This window comes from Myotis daubentonii, chromosome 7 (genome assembly GCF_963259705.1).
Source record: "Myotis daubentonii chromosome 7, mMyoDau2.1, whole genome shotgun sequence".
In the NCBI taxonomy this organism is placed as follows: domain Eukaryota; kingdom Metazoa; phylum Chordata; class Mammalia; order Chiroptera; family Vespertilionidae; genus Myotis; species Myotis daubentonii.
The window spans coordinates 15,778,750-15,804,178 of record NC_081846.1 but is presented as its reverse complement, the minus strand read 5'-3'; the positions used below and the strand labels follow the sequence as shown (position 1 = coordinate 15,804,178).

The following is a 25,429-nucleotide window of genomic DNA, read 5'->3' as shown; positions in this document are numbered from 1 at the left end:
CACACTTGTCACTGTGTGAGCGTTGGCATTTGGTCAATGATATCTCTGTTTATGTCTTCTCTACTCTTACACCCCTAGCTCCTTCCTATTGCTTAGGTTATCTACTGATTCATAAGGGGACCTGTAAAATACCTTTAGCTCTTCTAAAGACGGGTTGTATCATTTCCCATTATTAAAAAACAAACTGCTGAGAGACTACCTCAAACATTAAAAGAAAAATAGATATTACTTTAAGTTCTGAACTATTCCTAGGACTTAACAAATATTCAAACTGCTGATCCTTATCTCTCTCATTTCATTTTCTTGTTTTTTGTTTACCCCTTCAACATTTCCCTAATTACAGTTTTAGGAGTATTCCCACGAGCAGTGACCAGGGTGCATTAGAAACAAGTATGTCGATAGGTTGGGTGCAGGACAATATAATTATCACTTTGTTATCTGATTAACTCTGAAACTAAATCTGATAACATTATTCATAGGTGTTTTGACACAGCATTTATTTCTTCTCCTCTCTCACCCATTCCAACTCTAGTAGGCTGTTAGAACACATTCATTCTTCTTAAGTAATTAAAATTCTGTCGTCAGCTCCCATTCCCTCTATTTCATTTAGTTCAGGGCTTTTTGTTTTTGTTTGCTCTGAAGGGGCTCTGATCAAAGATTTAGATTTTGTTTTCATTCTTAAGGCATCCATTGACAGCACACTTCACTATAAATGTTACATCAGAGTGTGTTTAAAACACACTTGGAAAATAATCAATGCAATTTTAAAAAGCATTAAATAATAGTAGTATTTAATGGAACCTTTCACCTCTTATTTTTTAAAACCTGCTCCTACTCACTTTGCTGTACACATCTGAAACTAATGCAGAATAATCATGAATGTGAAACAAATAAAAAACAAAAATGAAAAAAAAAGCACCCTACTCCTCATTTCACAACACCAAATCTTAAGCATATGCCTTAGAACAGTGGTTCTCAACCTTCTGGCCCTTTAAATACAGTTCCTCATGTTGTGACCCAACCATAAGATTATTTTCGTTGCTACTTCATAACTGTAATGTTGCTACTGTTATGAATTGTAATGTAAATATCTGATATGCAGGATGGTCTTAGGCGACCCCTGTGAAAGGGTCGTTCAACCGCCAAAGGGGTCGCGACCCACAGGTTGAGAACCACTGCCTTAGAAGCTCATGGGCTCTTTCAGTCACGGGTATTCTTTCCGAACAGCATGCTGGTTCACGTTCTAGATAGGATAGCCTGGTGGTTGGCAAACTCATTAGTCAACAGAGCCAAATATCAACAGTACAATGATTGAAATTTCTTTTGAGAGCCAAATTTTTTAAACCTAAACTATATAGGTAGGTACATTGTTATTAACTTAATTAGGGTACTCCTAAGGCTTAGGAAGAGCCACACTCAAGGGGCCAAAGAGCTGCAGTTTGCCGACCATGGGGAGAGCCTACTGATCCCTTCTGAGTCCTGAACCTATTCATTGCTCACTTTTCCTTGCCCAATGGAATCATCTAAGGCAGTGGTTCTCAACCTTCCTAATGCCGCGACCCTTTAATATAGTTCCTCATGTTGTGGTGACCCTCAATTTCATTGTTACAAACTGAACATAATTAAAGCATAGTGATTAATCACAAAAACAATATGCAATTATATGTTTTCCAATGGTCTTAGGCGATCCCTGTGAAAGGGTCGTTCGACCCCCAAAGGGGTCGCGGCCCACAGGTTGAGAACCGCTGATCTAAGGGGATCAACCCTCTAAGCAAGGTGGCCAGGAGAAAGGAGCATAAACGCTTCCCTTAGTTACGTAAGCACAATTTAAATGAGCGCTAATGAAAAAAAGCTGAATATATAAGCTCAAAGCAAAGATTTACTTTTTGCCTGAATTCCTCCCAGATGATCAAGTACATCAAGAAATTTGTAAGAAGAGCAGGCTGTAGGAATCACGGAATCAGCTACAGTTCCATTTTAAAACCTTGCTGTGAAAATGACCAGGGGGTCAGAATGACAAGGGTTGGAAAGGCAGAAATCCTTCTCAAGCCCACATTGGCATGGCCAAGCTGTGTCACCTCCTGCCCCCTGCCCTCTCCCCCCAACCCCCACCTGCCGGCTTCTGTGGGGCGACCTACTTTCCTCATCCTCCTCATCGGTCCTGCTCAGGGTGTCCTGCGAGGCCTGCTGGGATGGCTCGCTGTCCTGCTCCCAGACGGTGCCGGTGCCCGTGTTGGAGCGGGACATGGTGGCCAGGCTCAGGCGGTAGGCAGAGGTGGAGGTGCCCACGGTGCTGATGGACGTCTTGCCCTGGTAGGCTAGGGGGTGGGGAGACCAAAGGAAATCCCTGGTGAGGATCTTGAAAACAAGTGTTTGCCTCACACTCCTCCCTGAGCACTTGTATTTTTTAAGAAAAGTCTGTTAAATGGTGTGTCCCAGATGAATGACCTTTAAGACAAAGTAGCAAATGGGAAGTGAGAACATTTATTTTTTAAAGTGAAAAGTTAGAATTGGCCACTGTTATAAACGGAATAGTTTCCTGGTGGGAGCATGAAATTACCAACAATGTGAAATGCTTTGACATTGCTTCCTCTCTTACTGTTTTTCAATTTCATTTTCCAAGGCTGGTAGAATGCAAATTAATTTTGACACGAATTGTAGTTTCCAACCTGGCACATTTTACTGAGAAACATACCTCACCTGACACAAGTATATGAAAGTAATAAATGTGTTGTCTGATGGAAACCTTACCAAAAAAAAAAAAAAATCAGAATATATAATCAAACCGTTCTCTTATTCTCCTTTTCTGGAAATTACAATTCATAAAATACCCCCCAAGGTTCTATGTCAGATTCTTTTATTATAAAGCAGAATATTTAAATGGCTCTGTGGAAATTTCTCCAAGATTGTACTTGTCAAAATTTTTGTCTTTAATACTTTGCAAGCAACAATAAAAAAGCCACACACAGAATATTCCACTTATGGGTATGGACTGCCCTCTAATGGCAGATGATTTATTTTTCTTCCTCCGTAATCTGTTGTTCATCATTGTTATAAAAAAGCAAGCAATGTATTCCCAAAGAAAATACTTTGAAAAATATAAAGGAAGTATCTCCTCGTCTGCCAGCTCTGATTCAACCCTCTCTCCTTGTTGGTGAAGGGTTCGAGGCTTTCTAATCAATCCTGCAGACCTGGCTTTAAGTCCCCTCCCTGTTGTCACTGGCATGTAAGTTACTGATCCTTTATCAGTCTGCTTCCTCATGCTATAAGTGGACTCTCAGTTAGACATCTTGTAGGTATTTGTGTGGATTAAATGAAATAACACCTATGAAATAATCTACCATAGAATAGATGCTCAATGCATGCGAGTCCCCCTTCTCCTTTCCAAAAAGGAAATGAAGGCACATACTTAAAATATATTTTCCCCAGTTAAACTAAAAGAAAAGAAAAAAAAAAAAGAAGCTTACCTACTGAAATAAATATCGCAAACAATGTTTAGAAAAGGAGTACAATAAAACCAATGATGTCCCCTTGATTGGTTTTGTTGTTGCCAATGATCGCGTAGGCAAATCTGTCAGGGTTCCGAAATGGCTAACCCAAATGGTTCCGAAGAGTGCAGCGACCCGAAGAGTGGCATCTTTATTGGCCAGACCCATGCACACGCACCTGACCCACTGTGAACTGCCTCCTTCAGAATTTTCAGCTCGTTGTTGAACTCGGCGATGAGGGAGCTCTTGCACAGAGGGCGGGGGATGAAGCGCCGCTCCAGCTGGTCAGCAATGTGCTGCCGGGCAGAAAGCTCGTCGTGATTCTCCGCTGGTTGGGCCAGAAGCTGGAAGGAAGGCGGAGATGCAGGGCCTCAATTTCCCCATCTGTTAAATGGGCTAATCATTGCACTTATTTCATAGTTGGTCGTGAGGGTTACCTAAGGTTATCCATATGAAGTTTATAGGACAGTGTTGACGTGCTTAATCAATACATTGCTTTGAATCACTGCCCCAGGAAATCGGGGCATGAGAAGAATAAAAGGTTAAAAAAAAAAAAGAAGAAGAAGAAAGGAATAAAATGGAATAGAATAGTGAGGGTCTCAGAGGACAAACATGCTTTAACTATCACATCTTTCTCTGTTCATTTAAAATCAGACCTCAGTCCTGCCACTAAAGAAAGAACATTTTCTAGATCACTCCTCAGGGTCAATTTTTATTTTTTTGGGGGGGCGGGAAAGGAGGAGAGGAGGAAGTGAGTGGGGAGGACGCAAAGTTCTATAGGCTGTGAAGGTTCTTCTAACATGAAATCTGATCCTCTGGGCTACACTTTTGAGCCCTTTCCTCACCCAGCGTGATCTTAACAGGTCCTGCTAACTAGCTATGGTTCGTCCATGAACATCGCTGCTGTGGCCCTGAGTCGGGAGAGCAGCTCACTCCTGGGGCTGCCACTCCTGGAAGGAGACGCACGCAGGCAGCGCACCTTGCACTGGATGAACGGGCGCAGGAGCACGAAGATGGGTATTCGGGTCCGCACGATGAAGTCCAGGAAGTCCCACAGGGCCAGGCCTCCAACCTTCCGCAGGGCCATCTCCTTCACCTGGAGGCTCAGCCAGTACCACTGGCTCCCGAGCTGCCTCTCGAAGCAGACGAGAATCACCTTGAGAGCTTCACAGCAGGGAGAGAGAAGACGGAGCCTTGGTCTGGAGCTTCGGAGGAGCCCTGCCCGCCCCCAGCTGCCCAGCCCACCGCCTGCTATGCATCAGAATGTTTCTAAATTTCCAAACTCTCTCCATGATTCCCAAAACCTACACATACCCCTGAGCGAGCGAGAGTGTTCTGACACGAAGACAAACATTTGTGTGGTAGACATGTTTTCATTCTCAATCGGAGAGCACAGATATCTTTCTTAGGGGCATTTAAGTACTATTTTTGAAAAAGACATTGCAAAGCAGTTCGTAGAATTGAAAGGGAAATGTGTTCTACACATGATGTGTGGACACTATCTTGCTTTCCAAACATTTGGTCATGGTGGTGGCTTTCTGGTAATACCAGCATATCACCCACATCCTAAACTAAAACATGAGTGTTCTAAAATATTTTCCTTTTAAGCATAGAAATAATATATTCTTGTTATTAAAAGTAAAATCAAACCATGCAGAAATGCACAAAGTCAAAAACAAAAAAGTCCTTCCCCTCAGCTCTCTTTTGGATCCCACCCTGAACTGCTCCCTAGGGGGTAACCAGTAGGTGTGTTGGAATATATCCTTCCAGATTGAAAAACAACAACAAAAAACTACCCCCCCCCCCCCGCCGCCCCACCTCCATATTGTGCATGAGGACTATTACTAAGCCCTGTTGGATTTCTCTCACAATATCTCTTCTTTTTCAGATTCTAGCAGCCATGTCATAATCTACTCCCCACTCCATCCCCCCCCTACCCCCCCACAGAAAGGGGAATTCCCAGTGTGTCAGGACCAACCAGGATGCTGTAAAGACATCAAAGATTGGTGGGAGCTTGGTTGGCCACAGCCCTCCCCCCTGAGTCTGCCACGGGGCCGTCAAGGGGCCCTGGGCCTTCTTGATCATGACTGAAAGCCCATCTCAGCAACTAAAAGACACATAGATATTAACTCCCTGAAGTCCTCAAGAGTCACACAGACCTTTCCCATCTATTTAGGGCATTTCCAGGAGAAAACCATGCCATGTAACAGAGTGAGATATTGTAAGATTTTTCTTTACCCACCACCCTCTTCAAAACCTCACTTTTCACAGCAACCACTCATCTCAATTCCTCTCCTCCCGCAACTAAACAAACAAATGATCAAAAAGCAACCCTGCTCTTCCCCTACCCTGATCCTGGTGACATTTCTACTGCTGTGTTCCCGCTGGCCTTTTCTGGGCGTCTGCCATCCCACTTCCATCTTCTCCTCCACCAGCTCAACACGCAAACAGAATAGCAAAGGGCTCAGGAGCAGGGACTCTGCTGCTAGATGGCCTGGACTTGCAATTTGGACCTGCCACTTCTTAACTGTGAGGCTTTAGGTAAGTTACTCAATCTTTCTGGGCCTTTAGCCTCTTTATTCCTAAAATGACACATTGGCTTCTTAGAGTTGTTATGAGGGTGCAACGTGATGATAATGTGAAGAATAGAAAACACCTCTGAGTGCACAGTAATGCTCAAATAAATGTAAAAATGAATTTAAAATAAAGCTCCAGTAGCTTGGCAGAGTGACCCAGGAGCGGCCTTCATTAAAAAGGTAGAAAGTGGAGAGAACTAAGAAGAGTCACTTAAGTGTTTTCTCCTATCCTCCTCTTAGACGTGAAGCCCTCTTTCTCCACATCCTCTCTATAATCCCAGAACTCCCACAGGGCTTTGTCCCAGAGTCTGGAGTTTATCCGAACCCTGTATTCTCATGCCTCCGGCAGCCAAGCCCCACGTGGGTAGGGCTTATGCACATGCTTCTTCCGTTTTTACCCCTTTTTTAATTCTCATTGTCATTGTCAATCACATCATTTTCAAATGCACCCCTTCATAATGCAGTTCATACACCGCACACATTCCCAACAGCAAGCACCTGGTTTTACAGGTGTATGTGTCCATCTTATACTCCTCACCAAGACCTGCTTTGGTGAATTGAAAATGTCAGACAAGATTTACTCAACTTCCTCCTTTTTCGATTTTCTGCTGGCATGCTCCTGATTCTCAGTGCTGTGGCAAGAGTGGTCTTTCCCCCCTGGCTTAGGTTATTCAGGGCCAGAGAGTGGCTTTCCAGTAATGCATGGGTCAGGATCAAGTGAAAGGCAGGGGCAGGGTGATGGGAAAGCAGGAGTGGAGGGGAAGGGAATTAGCAAGCTTACAGGAGAGCAAGATCACTGGAGTGAAGATCAAGACAGAGATTTAAGACCATATTGTAAGGGAAGAGAAACAGCTAGTAGCAGGCACAATATACAGCAAGGCCATATGTCTTGCTGTGCAGGATGTCGGCTGCCCAACTCTAGGGGCTCCATTCACACAGCTGACAGACCAATACATCCCTCCAGCTGTGCAATGCAGTGTCCTCCCACACGAGGCTGAGCCGCGATCTGATAACAGTTAGGGATGATAGCCTCATTAGCGATCTCATGCTTCGTCAACAAGGAGGAATTCTCACTGCAGAAGCCTTCCTTACAGGCCCAGACGCTCTTACAGAAATGACCAAGCGATTTAGGCCTCACAGATATGAACAGACTGTTTTTGGACATGTGTTTATTGGCAGAAACCAGGCTCTTTTGCAAGGGTGGTGCTTCTTACTTGCTCAAGTGGAGTCTTTCAGTACTTTCCTGATGGAGGCCTTTAAAAATACATATTTTTGAGTCAAAGTGGATGGTAACTAAGTAGGTATGTATATTCATATACATACACCTGCATACATACCTCTACATACACCTGTGTATCTACAGAGAGAGAAAGGAGGGGAGACGGAGAAAGAACCCACCTAGGTACGCAGCTTGGCTGGTGGACTCTGCCAGCCCTTCCCTGCGCAGGTCTTTCCCCACGTCCCCCGGGGTGGAGCAGTGAGCGGGGGAGCTCTCCAACATGAAGTTCTTGCTCCTGGACGTGCTGATGATCCGCGGAGGCAGGAGCACGTTGATGACCGTCTGCAGTAGCAGCTGCACCTCGGGCTGCTCCAGCCACGGGCTATCTGAGGGGCAGAGTTCGGGAAAGGGAAGTGGAAAGACAAGCAAGTCACGAGGTAGACTTCCCACATCAGACACAGAACAACTCAGCTCTCTGTCCAATTCCAAACTAGAAATGCGGGTCTTTCCCCACAAAGTACAGCTTCCCCTATGGACAAGTGTTCCTGGCACTGTTTGCTCCATGGTCAGCGCCCAAGGGCTTGTGTTCTTAGCCAAATCTCCTGCTTACCATTTCCATTGCCTTTCCTTTTTCTGCTCAAATACTCACAATGTACAGTCTTTACATTTGATATAAACTTTCCTAAAAGAAAAACCCTCCCAAGAAGGACGAGTGGTAAAACTATATTGGAATTTAATGGCAGTGGCAGGATTACACTAACCCCAGTGGCAGTAGGGTACATGGCCCGTTCATCTGTCAATTCATATAATACTGTACTTTAATTAATACCATTTTCTTAATTGAAACAATGGTCTCCTGATTTTTGCTGTACTGAAATGATTTTGAATACAACTGATCTTCTAAGAAATGGAGCAGAGAAAGTCTTGACGCAGGGTAGCTAAATTGAAAATGAAGGAAAATCTATTTCCTAAGGTAACCCTGTTTAAATCATTCAGATCGACTTCAGTGATGGCCTTTTTGGGAAAAAGAAAGAGAAATAAAACCTGACATTTAAGACAACGAAACAATGATAAATTTCCTTTAGTTAAATTAATCAGACCTTTGCTTCCAGATCCTACTGTGAGCACAAATGGGATGAGTAGGTTTAAAAGCATCCCTTCCCTTCGCTCTTGATTGGTGAATGGGGAGATCACATGGCTTAAAGGGAAATCTTCTTTTAAAGCCTGTGCAGCAATAATAGAAAAAGAGATTAATTGACCCCCATACTCATGTTGGTTTTAATACAGCATGACCGAGATGGTGACTCGCTGGTGGTTGCTCCTGTAAACTGAGTTCAATTGTCATCTGTGCAGCATCCAAGATTCACTCAAAACTGATACTTTACCATTATTTGCTTGACATAACTGAGAGCTATATACCTAAAAAACAATAACGTCTTGAATATTAAATGAAAAATTATGATCTGCTACAAAACAACCATATTTCCCCATTCGTTTTCTCCATGGGTCCACCAATAAATAATTTCAAGACAAAAGGAAAGGAAGAAAATGAGAACTTGCCCCCTGATCCACTTGGAAGTCATTTAAAAGTCCTCTGACCCCTGCAAGGCCTTCTCCAAGCCAGGAGGCAATAGGTAATACAGAAAGAAAGAAATGATCTCTGTACCCAAATGATTGAAGTGTATCACTTTAGGGATATCACTGTTTCCCTCTGCATGGGAGCCACAGTCCTTGCTTAATTTCTTTTCTATCATCTTCCCATTCTCTGGCTGATAGCCCACGAAGCATGGCTGTCAGACAATGAAGGGGTCAGTTATCCATTTACATCAGTAGCATACTTCCCAAGATTTATCAGTCACAAACATCAGACACACAGAAAGAGGCAGGAGAATTTGCATTCTGCACTTTTTGCCTTGGGAATGATTATTCTAATTTTAAGAAATAAAATAGCTGGGAGAATGAAAAAAAGTACCCAGAATAGTCAATCCACAATCATTAAAGAAAATTAAAATATTCAAAGTCTAGTAATAACATTTGAAAGAACTGTATATTGCCATTCTTTCTACAAATAATTTAAAACCAGACTTTGAATATTACTGTCTCTTTGAATTAATAATTGTGTGCTGATTATCTGAGAACTATTATTTTCCTATGGTATATGCAACATTTTAAATGTCTGAAGTGGTTCCTGAGGTTATGGTAGGACTGAACGACTCTGCTATTTTTGAGATCTCGAGAAGAATTACAGAAGCACAACTTAGGGCCAAGCTCAGGGCTGAGACTCCAAACTGTAAAAGTTTGGAGATGTTCACACTTCTGTTTCACAGATTTTGCCCAGCCTTTGCAGAAAACAAAAAGAGAACACCGTGATCTGGTGCCTCGACCAGCAACTGAATGAGCGTGACAAACAGGTAAGGCAGTCACACCTGTATCTGCAATGCTACAAGCCGGACAACAGCTGTGCTGAAGGGCAGAGGTGGTGAGAGATAAGGGCTGAGATGAAGAAGGGGTAATCCATCAGCAACACTGGAAGGTCCTACCACTCCCATCACCTGAAATACAAACAGAGCACATGACCAGCCTTGGCTATTGCAATTTCATGCAACCATTGTAAGGGAGTGTCATTCAATAATAATAATAATTTGAAGGTTGGGCATGTTACTTTCAATCTGTTCTTGTTGCCTTCTTCTGAAGGCATGTAATGTCTGGAGTCAGCTCAAACATAACACTGGATTCAGCCAAGGTTTTGTAGAATGTTGTTTACAGCTAACTATGTAAATAATGAGAGATGAGTCCCAAAACTATTCTAATCAGGAGACTGGACATACTTACTTGTGGATTCAAAGGAATGCAGTCAACATGTTTTTGATGGAGCAAGTACTGACAACAATGAGGATGGCAAGAGCTCTAGTTGCACTAGGCATTCCAGCTACAGATTTATTGCTCAACTAGTTAAGCAGCAGATCCCATTCAATGAAATGCTCTAACATGGTTCCCACATCGTACAAAACCTTGTCAGGACCCGACTCTAGATATTACATAAATAATACAAAATTTGTTTTTCTTCACATAAATCCTAGACTGGCCAACTCAGAGCGTCATTTTGCACCAAAAAAGAAAAAAAATCCTCTTTGTATTTTAAACTCCCCCACCCGAGGCTATCTCAATTTCCAGCCAATCGTGTGGTCTCCGCCACCCCACTCTCCAACTGGCAGCCCTCAACTCTCAGCGCAACTTGAAGAGGTGAACTGTCAAAGTAGTGTGTGGGAAGCAGCACGCCAAAATCCCATCTGTGTCGGGACGGGCCCCTGCATCTCCCCACGCACCACCTTGAAAGGTACCTCACTATTTTCAGTGTCACCTGAGCCGTCTGTTTTCATGGGTAGGTGGGGGCACAAAGTGGTTGACCTGTAAATCTTCAATTCAGAGAAGTCAATAGCAGAGTTAAATTGTGCAAAATTTCATAAGATTGCCACTTGGCTACTCACCAGATTGACACAGACATTGATCAGTGACCTAAGGTGAGGCAGGAAGGATATGATTGGCTGCCTCTGCAGTGTCAAACAAACCCCTTCAATCAAATTGCTGGCAGGCTCCCACTCAACCTGTCGCCTGGAATACAATACAGGAGCCATTAGCAGCGTGGCTCCCTTCTGGAGACAGTCTGAAACAGGTGAATGAGACAGTGATTCTGACGCCATCTAAGACGGGATGGGTGTCTGAGACAACAAAGCACTTCACATGGGATGAAGTTTACCCAGTTGTTCCAAAAGCACAGAGCACACTGGGAAGGGAAGGAGATACTGAAAACGTGGCAGAGGCCCTCCTGCCCCACTTGACTAATGAGACAAAATCTATCGAAGAAAAAGACAGAGATGATGAATGGGTTGCATTTGTAGTTCCCTATTTTTACTTTGAAGAGAGGGTAGGAGACTACCATTTTAGGAAACCATCACAGGGGTAATTACCCCCAACAGAACTCATCTGGCCCCAGGTTGCATTTCTGAAACCTCTCTAGCAGAATACAGTTGATCTCATCAGCTTTCCAACCAGACTACTCTTAATTGAACTTTTATGGCCTAACTCCTGCCAAAAAAGGTCACATTAGAGTAAAATAGTTTATTTTAAAAGTATTCTTTCTTGCCCTAAGAAATGATACTTTTTGGCTACTTACTTTGGTAATATAAAAGGTAGTATACATAACCCAATTAAATGAACATAGGATTTTCAGTAAGAAAAGTCAGTCCAGTCTGCAATTGCTGTACCAAATAAATAGGTTGGGCTTTATTGCTATCAACACTATTTCCAAATATTATCCTGGATATAACTTCTAGGCTTATATTTCCTACCAAAATGAAAAATCTGCAATGACAAAATGGAAATGTTCATAAATGGGAAGATATTGACATTCATGTCCGGGTAACTTACAGGCAGATTCAATCAACACTACTCTTGTTGAATTGAGATCACCTGAAGAAATTAAATCCAAGGCAATCTCAAATTCACTGCATGCACCCCAAGAAGACTGCCTATAATTGACCAAGTCTAAGCATTAATCCAGAAATCTACTTTTATGAAGCATGATCAACACTAATAAAAGAGAAAAATGGTAATTGGCGTACGAGCTACCCTTTTCATTGGCTAATCAGGGCTATATGCAAATTAACTGCCAACTAAGATTGGCAGTTAACTGCCAACAAGATGGCGGTTAATTTGCATATGTAGGCACAATGCAGGGAGGCGAAAGGGAAAGCAGGAAGAAGCCCCCTGCCACTGACAGTGATCGGAAACCCAGGGGGGAGCTAAGAGCTGGGGGGCAGGGCAAAGGTGGCCCCAGGGCCGCCTTTGCCCTGCCCCCCAGCCATGATCGGAGAATCAGGTGCCTTTTCCGCCCTGGCCAGTGATAGCAGGAAGTAGGGGTGGAGCCAGCGATGGGAGCTGGGCATGGTCGAAGCTGGCAGTCCCAGGAGCTAGGGGTCCCTTGCCTGGGCCTAAAGCGAAGCCCATGATCGTGGGGCCGCTACAGCTGCAGGTCTCCGCTGCCCGGGCCGGACGCCTCAGCCAGAGGTGTCAGGCCTGGGTAAGGGGCCGATCCTGCGATTGGAGGGTGATGGGGGTCAACGCCTGAGGGCTCCCAGTATGTGAGAGGGGGCAGGCTGGGCTGAGGGACACTCCCCCCCGCCACACCCAGTGCACGAATTTCGTGCACCGGGCCCCTAGTGTATTTAATAATTGGTTTAGTTATAGGACAAATGAGTCAGCCTATGGGTATGTTTAACATCTTTAGATAAAAAATTATTGAAGAGAAATAATTTATTTGATACACTCTTGTAGGACTTATAAGACTTGGGTCATTTGCCAATAGGCACAAATGTTCTATTGGGACCACTAAAGAAAATAGGAGTGCTTACAGACAAGTATTTTCATGCCACTGATAATATAATGCATAGGCATTTATCATCATGAGATAATATAGGAACAAACCATTCATTATTAGAGTGAAAACTTTCCATTTCTTTCTTAAAATAAATTCAATAATTTCTGTGGGCTGCATGAATGAAGAAGAGCACAGTCTAAAACCTGGAAAAGCTCTGACACACTGAACACTAAGTGCTACAAATTCTCGAGGCAAGAATTGCACTAATTTTGGATTTGGTTTAAAGGGACAGAAAATGTTCTCACTAACCCAAACTTGAAAATTCCGAGTTAGAGGGTTCATTCGCATTATCAATTGAGCTATCTGCTCACTATGGCTATACACGTCCAAGCTGCGCTCAGATCTCAGGTGGACTGGGTCAGAGGCATCTGCTCACAGCAAGGCTACAAATGGGCATTTCAGGCCACTGAACGGAGATTAGGTGGTAATAATGTCCATTGAGTAGCCCTGAATTAGGCGAAAAGTTAAAAACTAGGTATTTGTTATCAATCCTAGGATTTTTTAAAGCTGCTGGTTGCCTATTATTGTAAAGCTTGGCTTTTCTCTACACTGGTACCTAAAATATCATGTTAAATCCAGTATTTTTTTGAACATCAAATTAATTTTTCTTCTTTCCTTAGTTGTTTTATTTACAAGGCATATCCTGCTTTACTTCAAAAGTCATTGAAGGATACACACCAAATTCCTATGTGTGTCAGATAAGGAACATAATAGCTTAGAAACAACAAGAATTTTCAAGACAAATATATATATTTTTTGAAAATGCTATTTCTTAAAATATAGACCCTACTACTTATGCATTCATAAATCTAATTAGTTATGCACATATTCCAAAAGAAAACTTTCAAGCCAATCCTTCAACTCCAGGTTGATCCAACACCTTTAAAATGGACAAAGCCTAACTTTGAGGATTGCAGTATCAACAGCTGAGTAGGAGGTCTCCTCACCTCAAAGTAGGCATCTTATGAATTTTGTTGAACATTCTATCCAATCTCTTTAAAATGAGGATAAGGGCCGGCCTCACTGCCTCGGCTGTCCAGTCGGTAATTGGTAGCATCTCCATGATGTAGCGTCGAAGCCCCCGGCTCTCCATCGTCTGCGTGTCGTATGGTGCCAGCTTCAGAAGGGAGTGAGCAATTTCTGCCAACCTGAAATGGGTTTTGTTCTTAGGCATAAGCTTAGAATGCCACAAGGAAATTTTTTTAAACACAGCATCATGCTAATCACCCTCCTTCCAACACACCAACTCCCTGAACTAAGAACATTTTGGCACATTATCTCATAATTTTGAAATAAATTTTTAAAAACAACAAATCAGAATAAAATAAGGCCCATCAATTTTACTTGTTTGATATGTCTCTTAAGTCTTTTTAATTTGTAGGTTCCCCCTTTCCTGCTCTTTTTTTGACATCTTATAATTTATTTGTTGAAGTAATTAGCTGTTTCCTGCATCCTGGATTCTGCTGATGAAATTTCCATAGTTTCATTTAATATATTCCATGACCCCCATATTTAATTCAATTGGTAGTTAGGGGCTAGGGGCAAGGTTAGATTAGGTATTGTCTTTCTGGATGGTGTACCTCACAGGTGATGTGTACTTTTTTAAAAAAATATTTTTATTGATTTCAGAGAGGAAGGAAGTGGGAGAGAGAGATAGAAACATCAATGATGAGAGAGAATCATTGATTGGCTGCCTCCTGCACACCCCACACTGGGGATAGAGGCCACAACCCAGGCATGTGCCCTGATCCAGAACCGAATGTGACCTCCTGGGTCATAGGTTGATGCTCAATCACTGAGCCACACCGGTCAGGCACTGATGTGTACTTTCATCAGGAGGTACATGAGCCTAGTTGTCACTCTTTTTAATTAATGGCTGCCATCATTAATTACACAGATCCACTAATTCATTAGAAGTAGTACAATGGTAATATTTCCATCATTCCTTTTTTTCATGCATTAACTATAGCATCTTAATAAGGAGACATTTCCTTTTGATTATTACAAGAGAGACAAGATAAATGCTCGAAAGGGTCTACAGTTTAAGAGCTCCCCAGGAGACTCTGACGGTCACTCTGGTGTAGGATTCACAGCCAAGCCATTGCGTCTCTAACACTTGGGTTGCTCTACAACCGCCCCATCTGACTAGCACGTGGATGAAGAACTCACTGCCAGACAAGGCAGCTCATCCCATCTTTGGGGGTCCACACCGTGAGAAGCTCTCCTCATAGTAGGTCCCCAACTTCCCTCAGTCTCTTTCTCCTATTTTAATCTGGAAGCACGAATTCAATCCATCTTCTCCATGGCAACCCTTTATTGGCAAGAAACAGTTATGGTCTCTTCATCCTCACTTGTTCTCTTTCCAGATGGAACATGCACATAGCCCTCCTGGAAACTGTGGATGAATGTGCATCTTTTAAAGAAATCATTTAAAACAGCATGTACATTCCTTTATCTCTTTCTCACAAATGTGCCAAGCAAAAATAATTCTTTGCTTTTCAGGTGGTATGTGTGACAGATAAGAGTGTATCTGTATGTCCATATTTCTTTTCCTTTGTTATTTTACAGATAACATTGGGAAACAACCATCATATTTTAAGCTTGAAAACAATATTTAGAGCTGAATTTGAGTCATTTTACAAATTATTACCTGAATTTCTCTAAAACTTGGTCATGTTACAAAATGAAGTTGCTTTGAGCATAAAATAAAAATTTTCCTTTAATACAATCTTTGCTGTACTATTGCATGAATAATTTATAAATAAAAATGTTTCTAGGACCCTTTTTCAATCAGAACAGAAGGGATTTTTCTCATTGAGAGGGAGAGGGAGAAAAAAAGAGAGAGAGGGAGAATAGGGGAGAAGTAGGGAGGGGAGGAGAGAGAATATTTGCAGATCTGACTATCCTGCTGTCCAATTGCTTTGCAGCTCTCAGGTTGGCAAATTTGGCAATAAATTCAATTCCCCTAGGGCAGAGACTCTAGCTCATCAAGAATATTTTTCCTGAGAGCCGAGCAGTCAACGAACCATATTCAGGAGTACAGATTGCCTCAACACTGCTTCTTGGCTCTTTGTCTGGAATCAAATACTTCTTGCAAATATGTTCTCTTTTATATCACCTCATTCCTCTTTTTTAAAAATCAACCCTCTCTTCTTGAGTGATACTATCCATTCTTATGACCTATATGCTCACAATTCCAAAATAAATATGTTTAGCTCTGACTTCTACATATATCCAAATGTGTATTTAATTTATAAGAGAAAACCTTGATTATAACCTTTGATTGGTGTAAGGTTAAAGCATATGGATCTGCTCCTACTCAGCCATATAGAATATCTCTGTTGGCCAGCGAGCATGGTAGGTTCATTTTTATTAAAATCTAGTTGTGCAAAACTGCATGAATAGAGGACATTTAGTCTAACTATTCCCTGGTGGTGTACATTTTGCCTACTCTCTAATAGATAGATCCATGCCATAAAATAACTGTGCTCTTGAATGAGATCTCCTGGCTCCAGACAGGTTGCTCTTGATGACCTGCATTATGACATCATGCCAACTTTCAGTACTGACAGGCGTCCAGCCAAGTGAAACTGGCACTTTATCTACTAAGGGCTGTTGTTAAAGACATTGCTCATCACACCACTCTTTCCTTTTAATAAACAACAACCAGAAGACATTTATTGTTCTTTGTATTTTTTTAAAAAGTGATGTGTTACCAAACACCTAATTTTTTTTTAATCTTATTGACACTATGATTTTTTAACTGACCATTCACTCTTCATTGCTTTGATAACTCAGAAACTCAAAGTCAAAGTTATGGTTCATGAAGGGCATCTAATATGATCGAGTCACATAGATTTCACATGTTAATCTTATCAAAGACATAATTATACACCTGATCATTTTTCACATGGTTCTGATTCTCTAACTTGTTCATTTTATCCCTTTGTATGTTGTAATTTTCTAAGTAGCCTCGAGTACTTTGTAAAATGATAAATACATAAATACACATGTGAGATACAGTACTTGCGACACTGCATTGAAGCTATTTTCTTATGTGTGCCTTCTGTATTGGACTGTGCTTATGTTGAGGACCAGGATATTATTTTACATGCCCAGTGCCCAGCATTAGTATTAGTATCTGCTGGACTCTATTAACTCAGTGACAGGCACCGAGCTAAACCATCTCAATGACAGCTCATTTAACCTTGTTTTTTATTTTATTTTATATTTTTATTGATTTCAGAGGGAAAGGAAGAGGGAGGGAGGGAGGGAGAGAGAGGGAGGGAGGGAGGGAGAGGGAGAGGGAGAGGGAGAGGGAGAGGGAGAGGGAGAGGGAGAGGGAGAGGGAGAGGGAGAGGGAGAGGGAGAGGGAGAGAGAGAGAGAGAGAGAGAGAGAGAGAGAGAGAAACATCAATGATGAGAGAGAATCATTGACCGGCTGCCTCCTGCATGCCCCCTACTGGAGATCGAATCTGCAATCTGGGCATGTACCCTTGACCAGAACTGAACCCCGGACCCTTCAGTCTGCAGGCTGAGGTTCTATCCACTGATCCAAACCAGCTAGAGCTAGCTCATTTAACCTTTAATAGGGGTGGCCTCTAGAGGGAGCTCCAGGTCTCTCTGACTCATCCTTTCCCCTTGCAAATGCCTTAAGTGTAGGTATAGAGATGGTCAATTTATCCCACCGTTACTACCACAATCATTCTCTCTCTCTCTCTCTCTCTCTCTCTCTCTCTCTCTCTCTCCCTCCCTCCCTCCCTCCCTCCCTCCCTCCCTCCCCTTCTCCCCCCCCCTCCCTCTCTCTCCCATCTTCTAGGACTGTTTTTCCCTTTCTCCCACAAAATGACTGTTGGTAGTAGTGATTCTCTGACTGGGAATGTGGTGTTGCTCTGTTCACAGAATTACTAAGCTTGGCTAGCCAAAGGAAGGGGGATGGATTACATGGAGCGCTGGGTTGCTATGGCAACAGGATCTTAACACTCCTGTCCTCCCCTTTCCCAGCTAGGAGCTGAAATTCTCAGTGTGAGGTAAACTCTTCCCCATTAGTGCACAGTGGAGAGAGCGAACACGCATGAAGCTCTGGAGTTCTGGGGGTGGGAGGGGGGGCGGTGAGTGTCAACACTTCAGACTGTGAAATTAACCTGGAATAGAAAGAGCCTGTGTTCACTATACATTTTTGGACTCTCATATTCCCTCACTTGGTAGGTTCTAAAATTTTCAAGGGATAATTGAAAGAAAAAAAAGTCAATAATTAGAAAGCTGGTGTGTTTGCCAAACTGCAATATTATTTCTAAATGACTAGAATCCAACTCTAGCTTTAGCTTTATAGATATACTAAACTTTCCAGGTAAATATTTTGCTATCCATGGAAATTTCCCTTTCCAGGAATTTGTATGAACCTTTACCACCATTGCAAATCTGTGTAGACGATCCTTTGGAATCATGTTCCTTTTAGGAATCTGAAAATGTACTACAGCCTTTATGACCTGAGTAATGACTGAGACAGCATCTCCACGGGAAGAATGAAATGTGAGTGCACAGAGATGCAATTCTAGGGCCTCTCCCTGGCATGGCAGGAGTAAAAGTGTTTTAAAAATATTTTTATTGATTTCAGAGAGGGAGAGAGAGATACAAACATCAATGATGAGAGAGAATAATTGATGGGCTGCCTCCTGCATGGTCCACACTGGGGACCGAGCCCACAACCTGGGCATGTGCCCTGACCAGGAATTGAACCGTGACCTCCTGTTTCATAAGCTGACACTCAACCACTGAGCCATGCTGGCCAGGCAGGAGTAAAAATTTTGAAATGGTCACTGGCCTCTGTATAGAATTTTTATTATTTATATTTTTTATTTTTGTTAATCCTCAAACAAGGACATTTTTTCCCCCATTGATTTTTAGAGAGAGTAGAAGGGAGAGGGAGAGACACAGAGAGAGAAACATCGATGTGAGAGAGACATACATCCACTGGTTGCCTTCTGACAAGAGCAGGGGATTGAGCCTGAAGTATGTGCCTTTGATCAGAATCAAACCCAGGGCCCTTCAGTATATAGGTCCACGCTTTATCCACTGAGGCTAAGCAGCTAAGGCTGTGCTTTTCTGAATATTGCCCCCCAACACCACCCTCCCCCACCTCCGTCCATCCTGAGATTCTTTTTGAGGAATTTAATATACATTATCCCCCAGGGTCCTGCAATGGTATGCATCAAACCACTGGAAACATCATTCTGAGTATCCCAAATTCTTATCTAGGGACCACCCCTGCTGCCCCACCCCAGTCACTGCCTGTTACATCTATACTCTGGGTAAGAACAGTGAGAACAGTACCTCATGTGGGACTTCACATCCAGCAACTCCAGGGCCGTGACCCGAGGCTCCCCAGCCAGGTTTTGCAAGATCTTTAGCCTTGGCCCGCAGTGCTTGTAGAACTCAGTGCAAATATTCAGCAGGGACTCCCGGGGTCTTCGGAACTCCTCCCGGGCAATTCGCTCATCCAGCTCCTCTCTGGGCAGGCCTTGCCCCTCCTCCAGCAAGTGAAGGTTTTCCCTGGGGAATTACAAAAGGTTAACTGGGGGCCTGGGAAGGTGTGTGTATGGCAACTCTGAGAGGAGAGCTTCCCATGGAAGAAAAAGGTAAGATTCCTTATATAACAGCTAATGAATCAGGGCGGAGCTTGGAGAAACCCACATCTCAAAGTTTATCATCCTAGAAGGAATTATCATCCCAAATTGTAGTGGTGCTTTACATGAGCAATTCCTGAGGATTTACCCAGAAAAAGGGTGCCATGCGATAATTATATGAAATCTAACAGAATCATAACACAGCTCAAAGGCAATCACCATAAGATGTCAGAATGGGTGTGGAATTAGGGTTGTCTTTCTGTACCTGATAAAGTGCAGTTTGGCGCTTTGTTCCTGGTACCTGGGAGTCAGAAACACAGTCGCATTACTATCAGAGCAAGAACAGAGGCCCTATGATAGGGCTTCTTATGGACTTTTTCTTAGGAGAAGCCATTAAAACTATACATTTTGATAAACTCACAAATACACCCATACAAATCCTAAAATATAAAATCTTGATCTTTCATTTGCTGCCACATATGGTGCAATTATAGCTGCTTTGAAAGCTGTTCCATTGGCATAAAATCCATGGAAAGACAGATATTATAAAAACACATCCAAAGTCAAGAAATGTGGTCAATAAGGAAATTTTTTAAAAACTTTGAAAGTAAAGTGAATCTAAGTTACAGTTTTAATACCACATGCTTTGAAGGTGATCAGAGGAAGAAATATGGCTGACTTCCTCTCATTTGTGGAAATTATTGCTTTGTAGGACTTTAGAAACCATCTTTTCCCATAGGCCTTATATCCAGTAGTTGAACCTAGCCCCTAAATATCACTTAGAGTATAATCATTTTTTCTCAATATAAGACATTGAGGCATGAGTTCACCATCATATGTGGTAACTTATAGTTCAGGTTGGAATTTGTTTTATTTTTAATATCTGTATATATAAAAAGCCAGCGACTGGAACGCCATAACAACCTGAACTATGACGTCCATTGCGGCCAGTGAACCAGCCGGATAAGGAGAGGGGGCTGGCGGCCAAACTCCTGCAGCCCCTCCCCGCAGCTGACCCCACCCCCAATGGGCCCCCACCACCCTGTTGGGCCCGCAGCCCCTCCCCCCAGCCAGTTCCGCCCCTGATCAGTCCCATTTGGGGGTGGGGCCTGCAGGCCAATCAACTGTGGCCCCTCCCCCCAGCCAGCCTGGCCCTGATCCCCTGATCAGGACAGCGGGCCGGCCAACCTCCTGCCATCTCCTCCTCCTGATAGGCCCGGCTCCCATCTGCCGATTGGGGCCGGGCCGGCCAGACCCCACCCTCGCATGAATTCGTGCACTTGGCCTCTAGTAAATATATATGACGAGCAGAAAATTAACTTCACATAAAATAATAATACACACTTAAAAATGTGCTTCAGAGAGACTGGAAAATTAGTTTCTCTTTAAGAGCTCCTGCTAACTATTTCATACTAAGAAGAAAGAACTTTCTCTCAGACTGATTTTGGGTTTGCCCTATTTTAATTTTTCCTTGGAGGAAGAAGCTTATTAAACTCTCTGTGTGTGTGTGTGTGTGTGTGTGTGTGTGTGTGTGTGTGTGTGTGTGTTAGACTATTTAGAGGTTAACACAGTCAGAATGATGCAGGCACAGTATTAACTAGGAGAGCCAGTGTCTGAGTTACACCAAAACAGGGAAGGAGATTAAGTCAATGACCCTGAAAGCATCACCGAAGGACCTAGGTCAGTTTGGATAAAATATCTGTGGAAATCTGTCCAGATGAAAGAAAACTGACTCTGCATACCTGCCCCGGAATGAGGAGCCACCTCCGGATAATTATTGTTTTATTTGCCTTTTTTTGGAAATGAAACAACACTGGGATAGTTCAAAGACCACCCAGGAGGCAGAGAACATCTTCATGTTCATGCAAATACACTGACACAAATGCCAATGCATGAAAGGGGCTTGGGTTTCTCTTTGGTTATCTCACATGAAGCCTCAGTATTTTCTTGAACTCTAAACTCTCACCTTCCTTTTTTATTTCCTTGGAAGGAGATTTTCACATTTAACATTGACTATTTTCAGGATCCCTCTCATGCCCAAGTGGAGATTCAGGTTGTGTGAAATGGAGATACCATGGAAGAATAAGGCTAGTGAGTTACCTGGTGTTCACCCCAGACGACAGGGTGTGATTGGCTGTGGTGGCGCCTTTATGGCCTTGGTCACACCTGCTCATCTGTGGGGCTGTCATGGGCCTGCAAGGACAGTAACCACCACAACAAAACAACAGCAACAACAGAAGTGGAAACATTTATGAAATCTTCAAGTTATTGAAGCTCACATAAGTTTTAAGTTAGAGTCTCAAAGAGACAGGCTATCTAGCTTTGGGCTCTTCTGTCACACCCTTTTGCTGTCTTTGTTCTGAGAGATACTTTAAAAGGCACATTCCGCCGAAACCGGTTTGGCTCAGTGGATAGAGCGTCGGCCTGCGGACTGAGAGGTCCCGGGTTCGATTCCGGTCAAGGGCATGTGCCTGGGTTGCGGGCACATCCCCGGTGGGAGATGTGCAGGAGGCGGCTGATCGATGTTTCTCTCTCATCGATGTTTCTGACTCTCTCTCTCCCTTTCTCTCTGTAAAAAATCAATAAAAAAATATATAAAAAAAAAAAAAAAAAAAAAAGGCACATTCCTTCCCAAGGATCTGTAAGCTCACCATGATTTAAGTTCTTCCACTTGAAATGAGGAACATCTGTAATAGTGTCAACAGTAAAAAAAGTTTTTCCACTTGGTTCTGAGTAATAAACTGACTCCTCAAACCAGACATGTACGAAATCAGGCTTCTAAGTCTGTATTAATCAAGAGTTAAGAGCACATTTTTCAATTCTACAGGTACCAGGGTGTTAACAATTCTAAATAATAAGTAAAATGTAAAAATGTATATACCATTTTGGCCACCAACACCATAAGTAACCACTCTATTTTTGTGAGGAACTACCAAAGAATGAAAGAATATTTCTAAACAAAGTCATGCCTAAGACTACTCAGGGAAGTAGGTAAATTAGTATCTATTATAAGTCAGCAACTTAGACACTTAGCAGTAGATTTGAGTCATCTAATTTGGTATCTGCAGGGTTCACTTTCAGGATTAGGTAAACTCTGCCTCTCTAGCAGCAACTGAGACATGGACGGGATGGCACAGCTTTTCAAAAACAATTTCTTGTGGGAACTGGTTAAGGCTTGCTGTTCTGAAGCTCATTTTCCGCAGGCTGGGCGTGGCCAGAAAGTGAGCAGCCTTTCGGCAATCACCCCAGACCTTCTCCTCCTGGGCCTTTGTTGTGAGAGGCAGGATTTAAAAATGAGAAGCAACATTTAAAGACTCACTCCGTCCGAGTGTTACTCCAGTGACTATGTTGCCTTATATGACCAAAAGGAGATTATCTGGCAGGCCTATTCTCACCACACCAGCCTTAAACAGCAGAGTTTTCTCTGGCAGAAAGATTTGACGCAGGAGGATTCATGGTGCCATTGCTGGTGGGAGCACAGAGGGGGCCAGGTGAGAAAAATGCAGGTGACTTCTTAAAGCAGAGAGGCCGGCAGGCAGAAAACAAAAGGGATCTCAGACCTAAAGCTGCCTGGTGTGGATTCTGCCCCCAGAACCTTCAGATGAGAACCCAGACTGACTACCATCTTGATTTTGGCCTTGTGAGACCCTGAGCAAAGAGAACAGCTGAGCCCACCCTGACTTCTGGCCTTCAGAAATATGAGATAATAAATGTGTTTTGTCCTCAGCCTCTAGTTTGTGGTAATGCATTACACAATAGAAAACTAGTGCTATTATAATTGTCATATACTTGTTTATGTGTTACCAGCTCTATAACTTAATTTTTTTCATGAGTAAAGAAATTAAGAGTGTGGAAATGAAATGAGGTTCTTATTATCTTCTTTTGTAAAAACAACAAAGCCATTTTTGTGTGTGTGAATAATTATAACCAATCAATGAGGCTGGTTTTACACTCCAGCAAAAATTATTAAATGCACCGGAATATTTAAAGTCATAGAATTTTAAATGTCAGACTTCCATCCATAATTCTTCGTGGAATTTTGGGTAAGTCAATGTTCATTTCGGGTGAATCAGTAATTTAATTGACTTACCAAAGAGAATAGAAAGGAGGAAAGCACCACTATTGCAGAAGATAAGGAGTAACAACTAAAATGTCACTTGGGGAAAGCTGTCTGCGCTTCTCTCCTCTACTTGCAGAGAGGCGCTGGTGCCATAACCACATGGTGCAGAAAGAAGAGTGCAAGTCTGATATTTTTTTCTTCAGATGTTCTTCCCCCTGGGATTTTTCTGAAACCATCACCAAAAACCTTAGGACTATTGCCCATTGGACTTGGCAGTTTGCCATGGTTCTCTGCTCCACCGCTTCCCATTTCCTCAGTTGAGATGCATATGAGCACTTCAGCAGTGATAACCCACCCAAGGCTTTTGAGTGATGTCCTGTTTGCCTAGGTTGCCGATGTAGCTCATGATAAGAACCTACACATATATTGACTTAATTAGTCACAATCTCACTCCCTCTCTCACTGGCTGGTGCATGTGGAAAAGTCCTCCCAGGACTGAGGGATTTTGGCTAGCTCTGTCATCAACAGAGCAAGATGTGGCTGGGAAGTTGGTGCCTTTCGGTCGGGGTAAATCATAGACAGAATTTTAGGTTAAGGATGTGGCCAAATGGGATGGAGGAGCAAAGATACCAACCCAGGAAGAAGGTTTCCCACCTCCAGTCCAGGGAAGAATATCCCCTTTCATCTAATTTTAGATGGCAGTGGAGAAGGAAAGCCAATCTTTTGTAGTGTTCTGCATCTACCTTCTCCACTCCTCTCACTCAATCTTCCTTCTCTGTTCCAAGCCCTCCCGCCCCTCCCCGCTTACCAGTCTTTCAATGCCTTCTGTACTCAAGAATCTTGTGATATACTAATTTCTTGCAACTTTGTTTAGGGCTGAACTCTGATGACAATTTACCTTTCAAGTCCCAAATCTTTCAGCCCCTTCTCTCAGCACTACTGAGTCTTGTCCCACAGAGAATCTGTTAATTATGGCATTGGAATAAAATTTTGCAGATTATGTTTGTTATGTAGTTTTAAAAATTATAGTAAAAACAACTCATTATAAATAGTAAAATAATAAAAGAATGCTCAGTTGGAATTGCAGACATTTTCATAAAATAAGAGCCAATAAAAATGTTGATCACATTTTCATATTCACTAAATTGGCCCTTTTACAAAAGATTTGTTTAGCATTGGTTAAAACTGCCATAGACGCTCATCAAACTACAGGCAAATGTGTGTTTAGCAATCATGGTACAACAACAACAACAATAATAATAGTGCTTAGCACTATTTATTCAAACAACTTAGGGATATTTGCAGTTTTAAGCCGTAAGGACTGAATTTGAGCAGATATAAATAAAGACTGGTTTCAGAAATTTTTTAGCCATCACATTTTTCCTCATCTTTTTGGTAGATACATATAATTTAAGGTTGTGGATATTTCTTTTCTTTAAATATATTTTTATGGATTTCAGAGAGGAAGGGAGAGGGAGAGAGAGAGAGAGAAACATCAATGATGAAAGAGAATCATTGATTGGCTGCCTCCTGCATGCTCCCTACTGGGGATGGAGCCTGAAACCCGGCCTTGTGCCCTTGACCAGAATAGAACCCGGGACACTTCAGTCCGCAGGCCGAAGCTCTGTCCACTGAGCCAAACCGGCTAGGGCAGGGCTGTGGACATTTCTGCTGATGGGATTACCTGGTGAGGACCTCTACACTGTAGAGAAGGGCCTGGAGGGATGTCGCAAGAGCAGCTGTGGCAGCAATCTCCTCTCGGGCAGCAGGTACTGTCTCCACCTGTGATGTCTGCCTCTTTAGCTTTTGTAGGTAACATGGGACTAAAGCTTCCAAGACCATCAGCATCTGAAGACTACGTCAACAGAAAGGAAACCAGGTCATGTTTCACATCCTACTTTTGTTGGTTGTATCATATTTAAAAGCATGGAGAAAGGAAGACAAACACCAAAATTTGACTTGGGAAATAGAAATGATGACCAAAGATTTTATATTCTTGCTCTTAATGTGACAGTTTCCATTG

At 42.7% G+C, this 25,429-nt stretch overlaps 1 protein-coding gene across 4 annotated transcripts in view; it reads right to left on the bottom strand.

The window, feature by feature from the left end:
• UNC80 (unc-80 homolog, NALCN channel complex subunit) overlaps positions 1-25,429 on the bottom strand; it is a 172,525-nt gene that overhangs the window by 14,077 nt on the left and 133,019 nt on the right. For all 4 annotated transcript variants that reach the window (XM_059703001.1, XM_059703002.1, XM_059703000.1 and 1 more), the window contains 12 exons: positions 25,091-25,261; positions 21,447-21,539; positions 19,612-19,647; positions 19,054-19,272; positions 13,668-13,868; positions 10,772-10,895; positions 9,710-9,835; positions 8,384-8,507; positions 7,463-7,669; positions 4,468-4,652; positions 3,667-3,832; positions 2,139-2,318 (listed from right to left, as the gene is read on the bottom strand). In XM_059703001.1, coding sequence (XP_059558984.1) covers positions 2,139-2,318; positions 3,667-3,832; positions 4,468-4,652; positions 7,463-7,669; positions 8,384-8,507; positions 9,710-9,835; positions 10,772-10,895; positions 13,668-13,868; positions 19,054-19,272; positions 19,612-19,647; positions 21,447-21,539; positions 25,091-25,261 — 1,832 coding nt within the window. The remainder of the gene's footprint in view (positions 1-2,138; positions 2,319-3,666; positions 3,833-4,467; positions 4,653-7,462; positions 7,670-8,383; positions 8,508-9,709; positions 9,836-10,771; positions 10,896-13,667; positions 13,869-19,053; positions 19,273-19,611; positions 19,648-21,446; positions 21,540-25,090; positions 25,262-25,429) is intronic.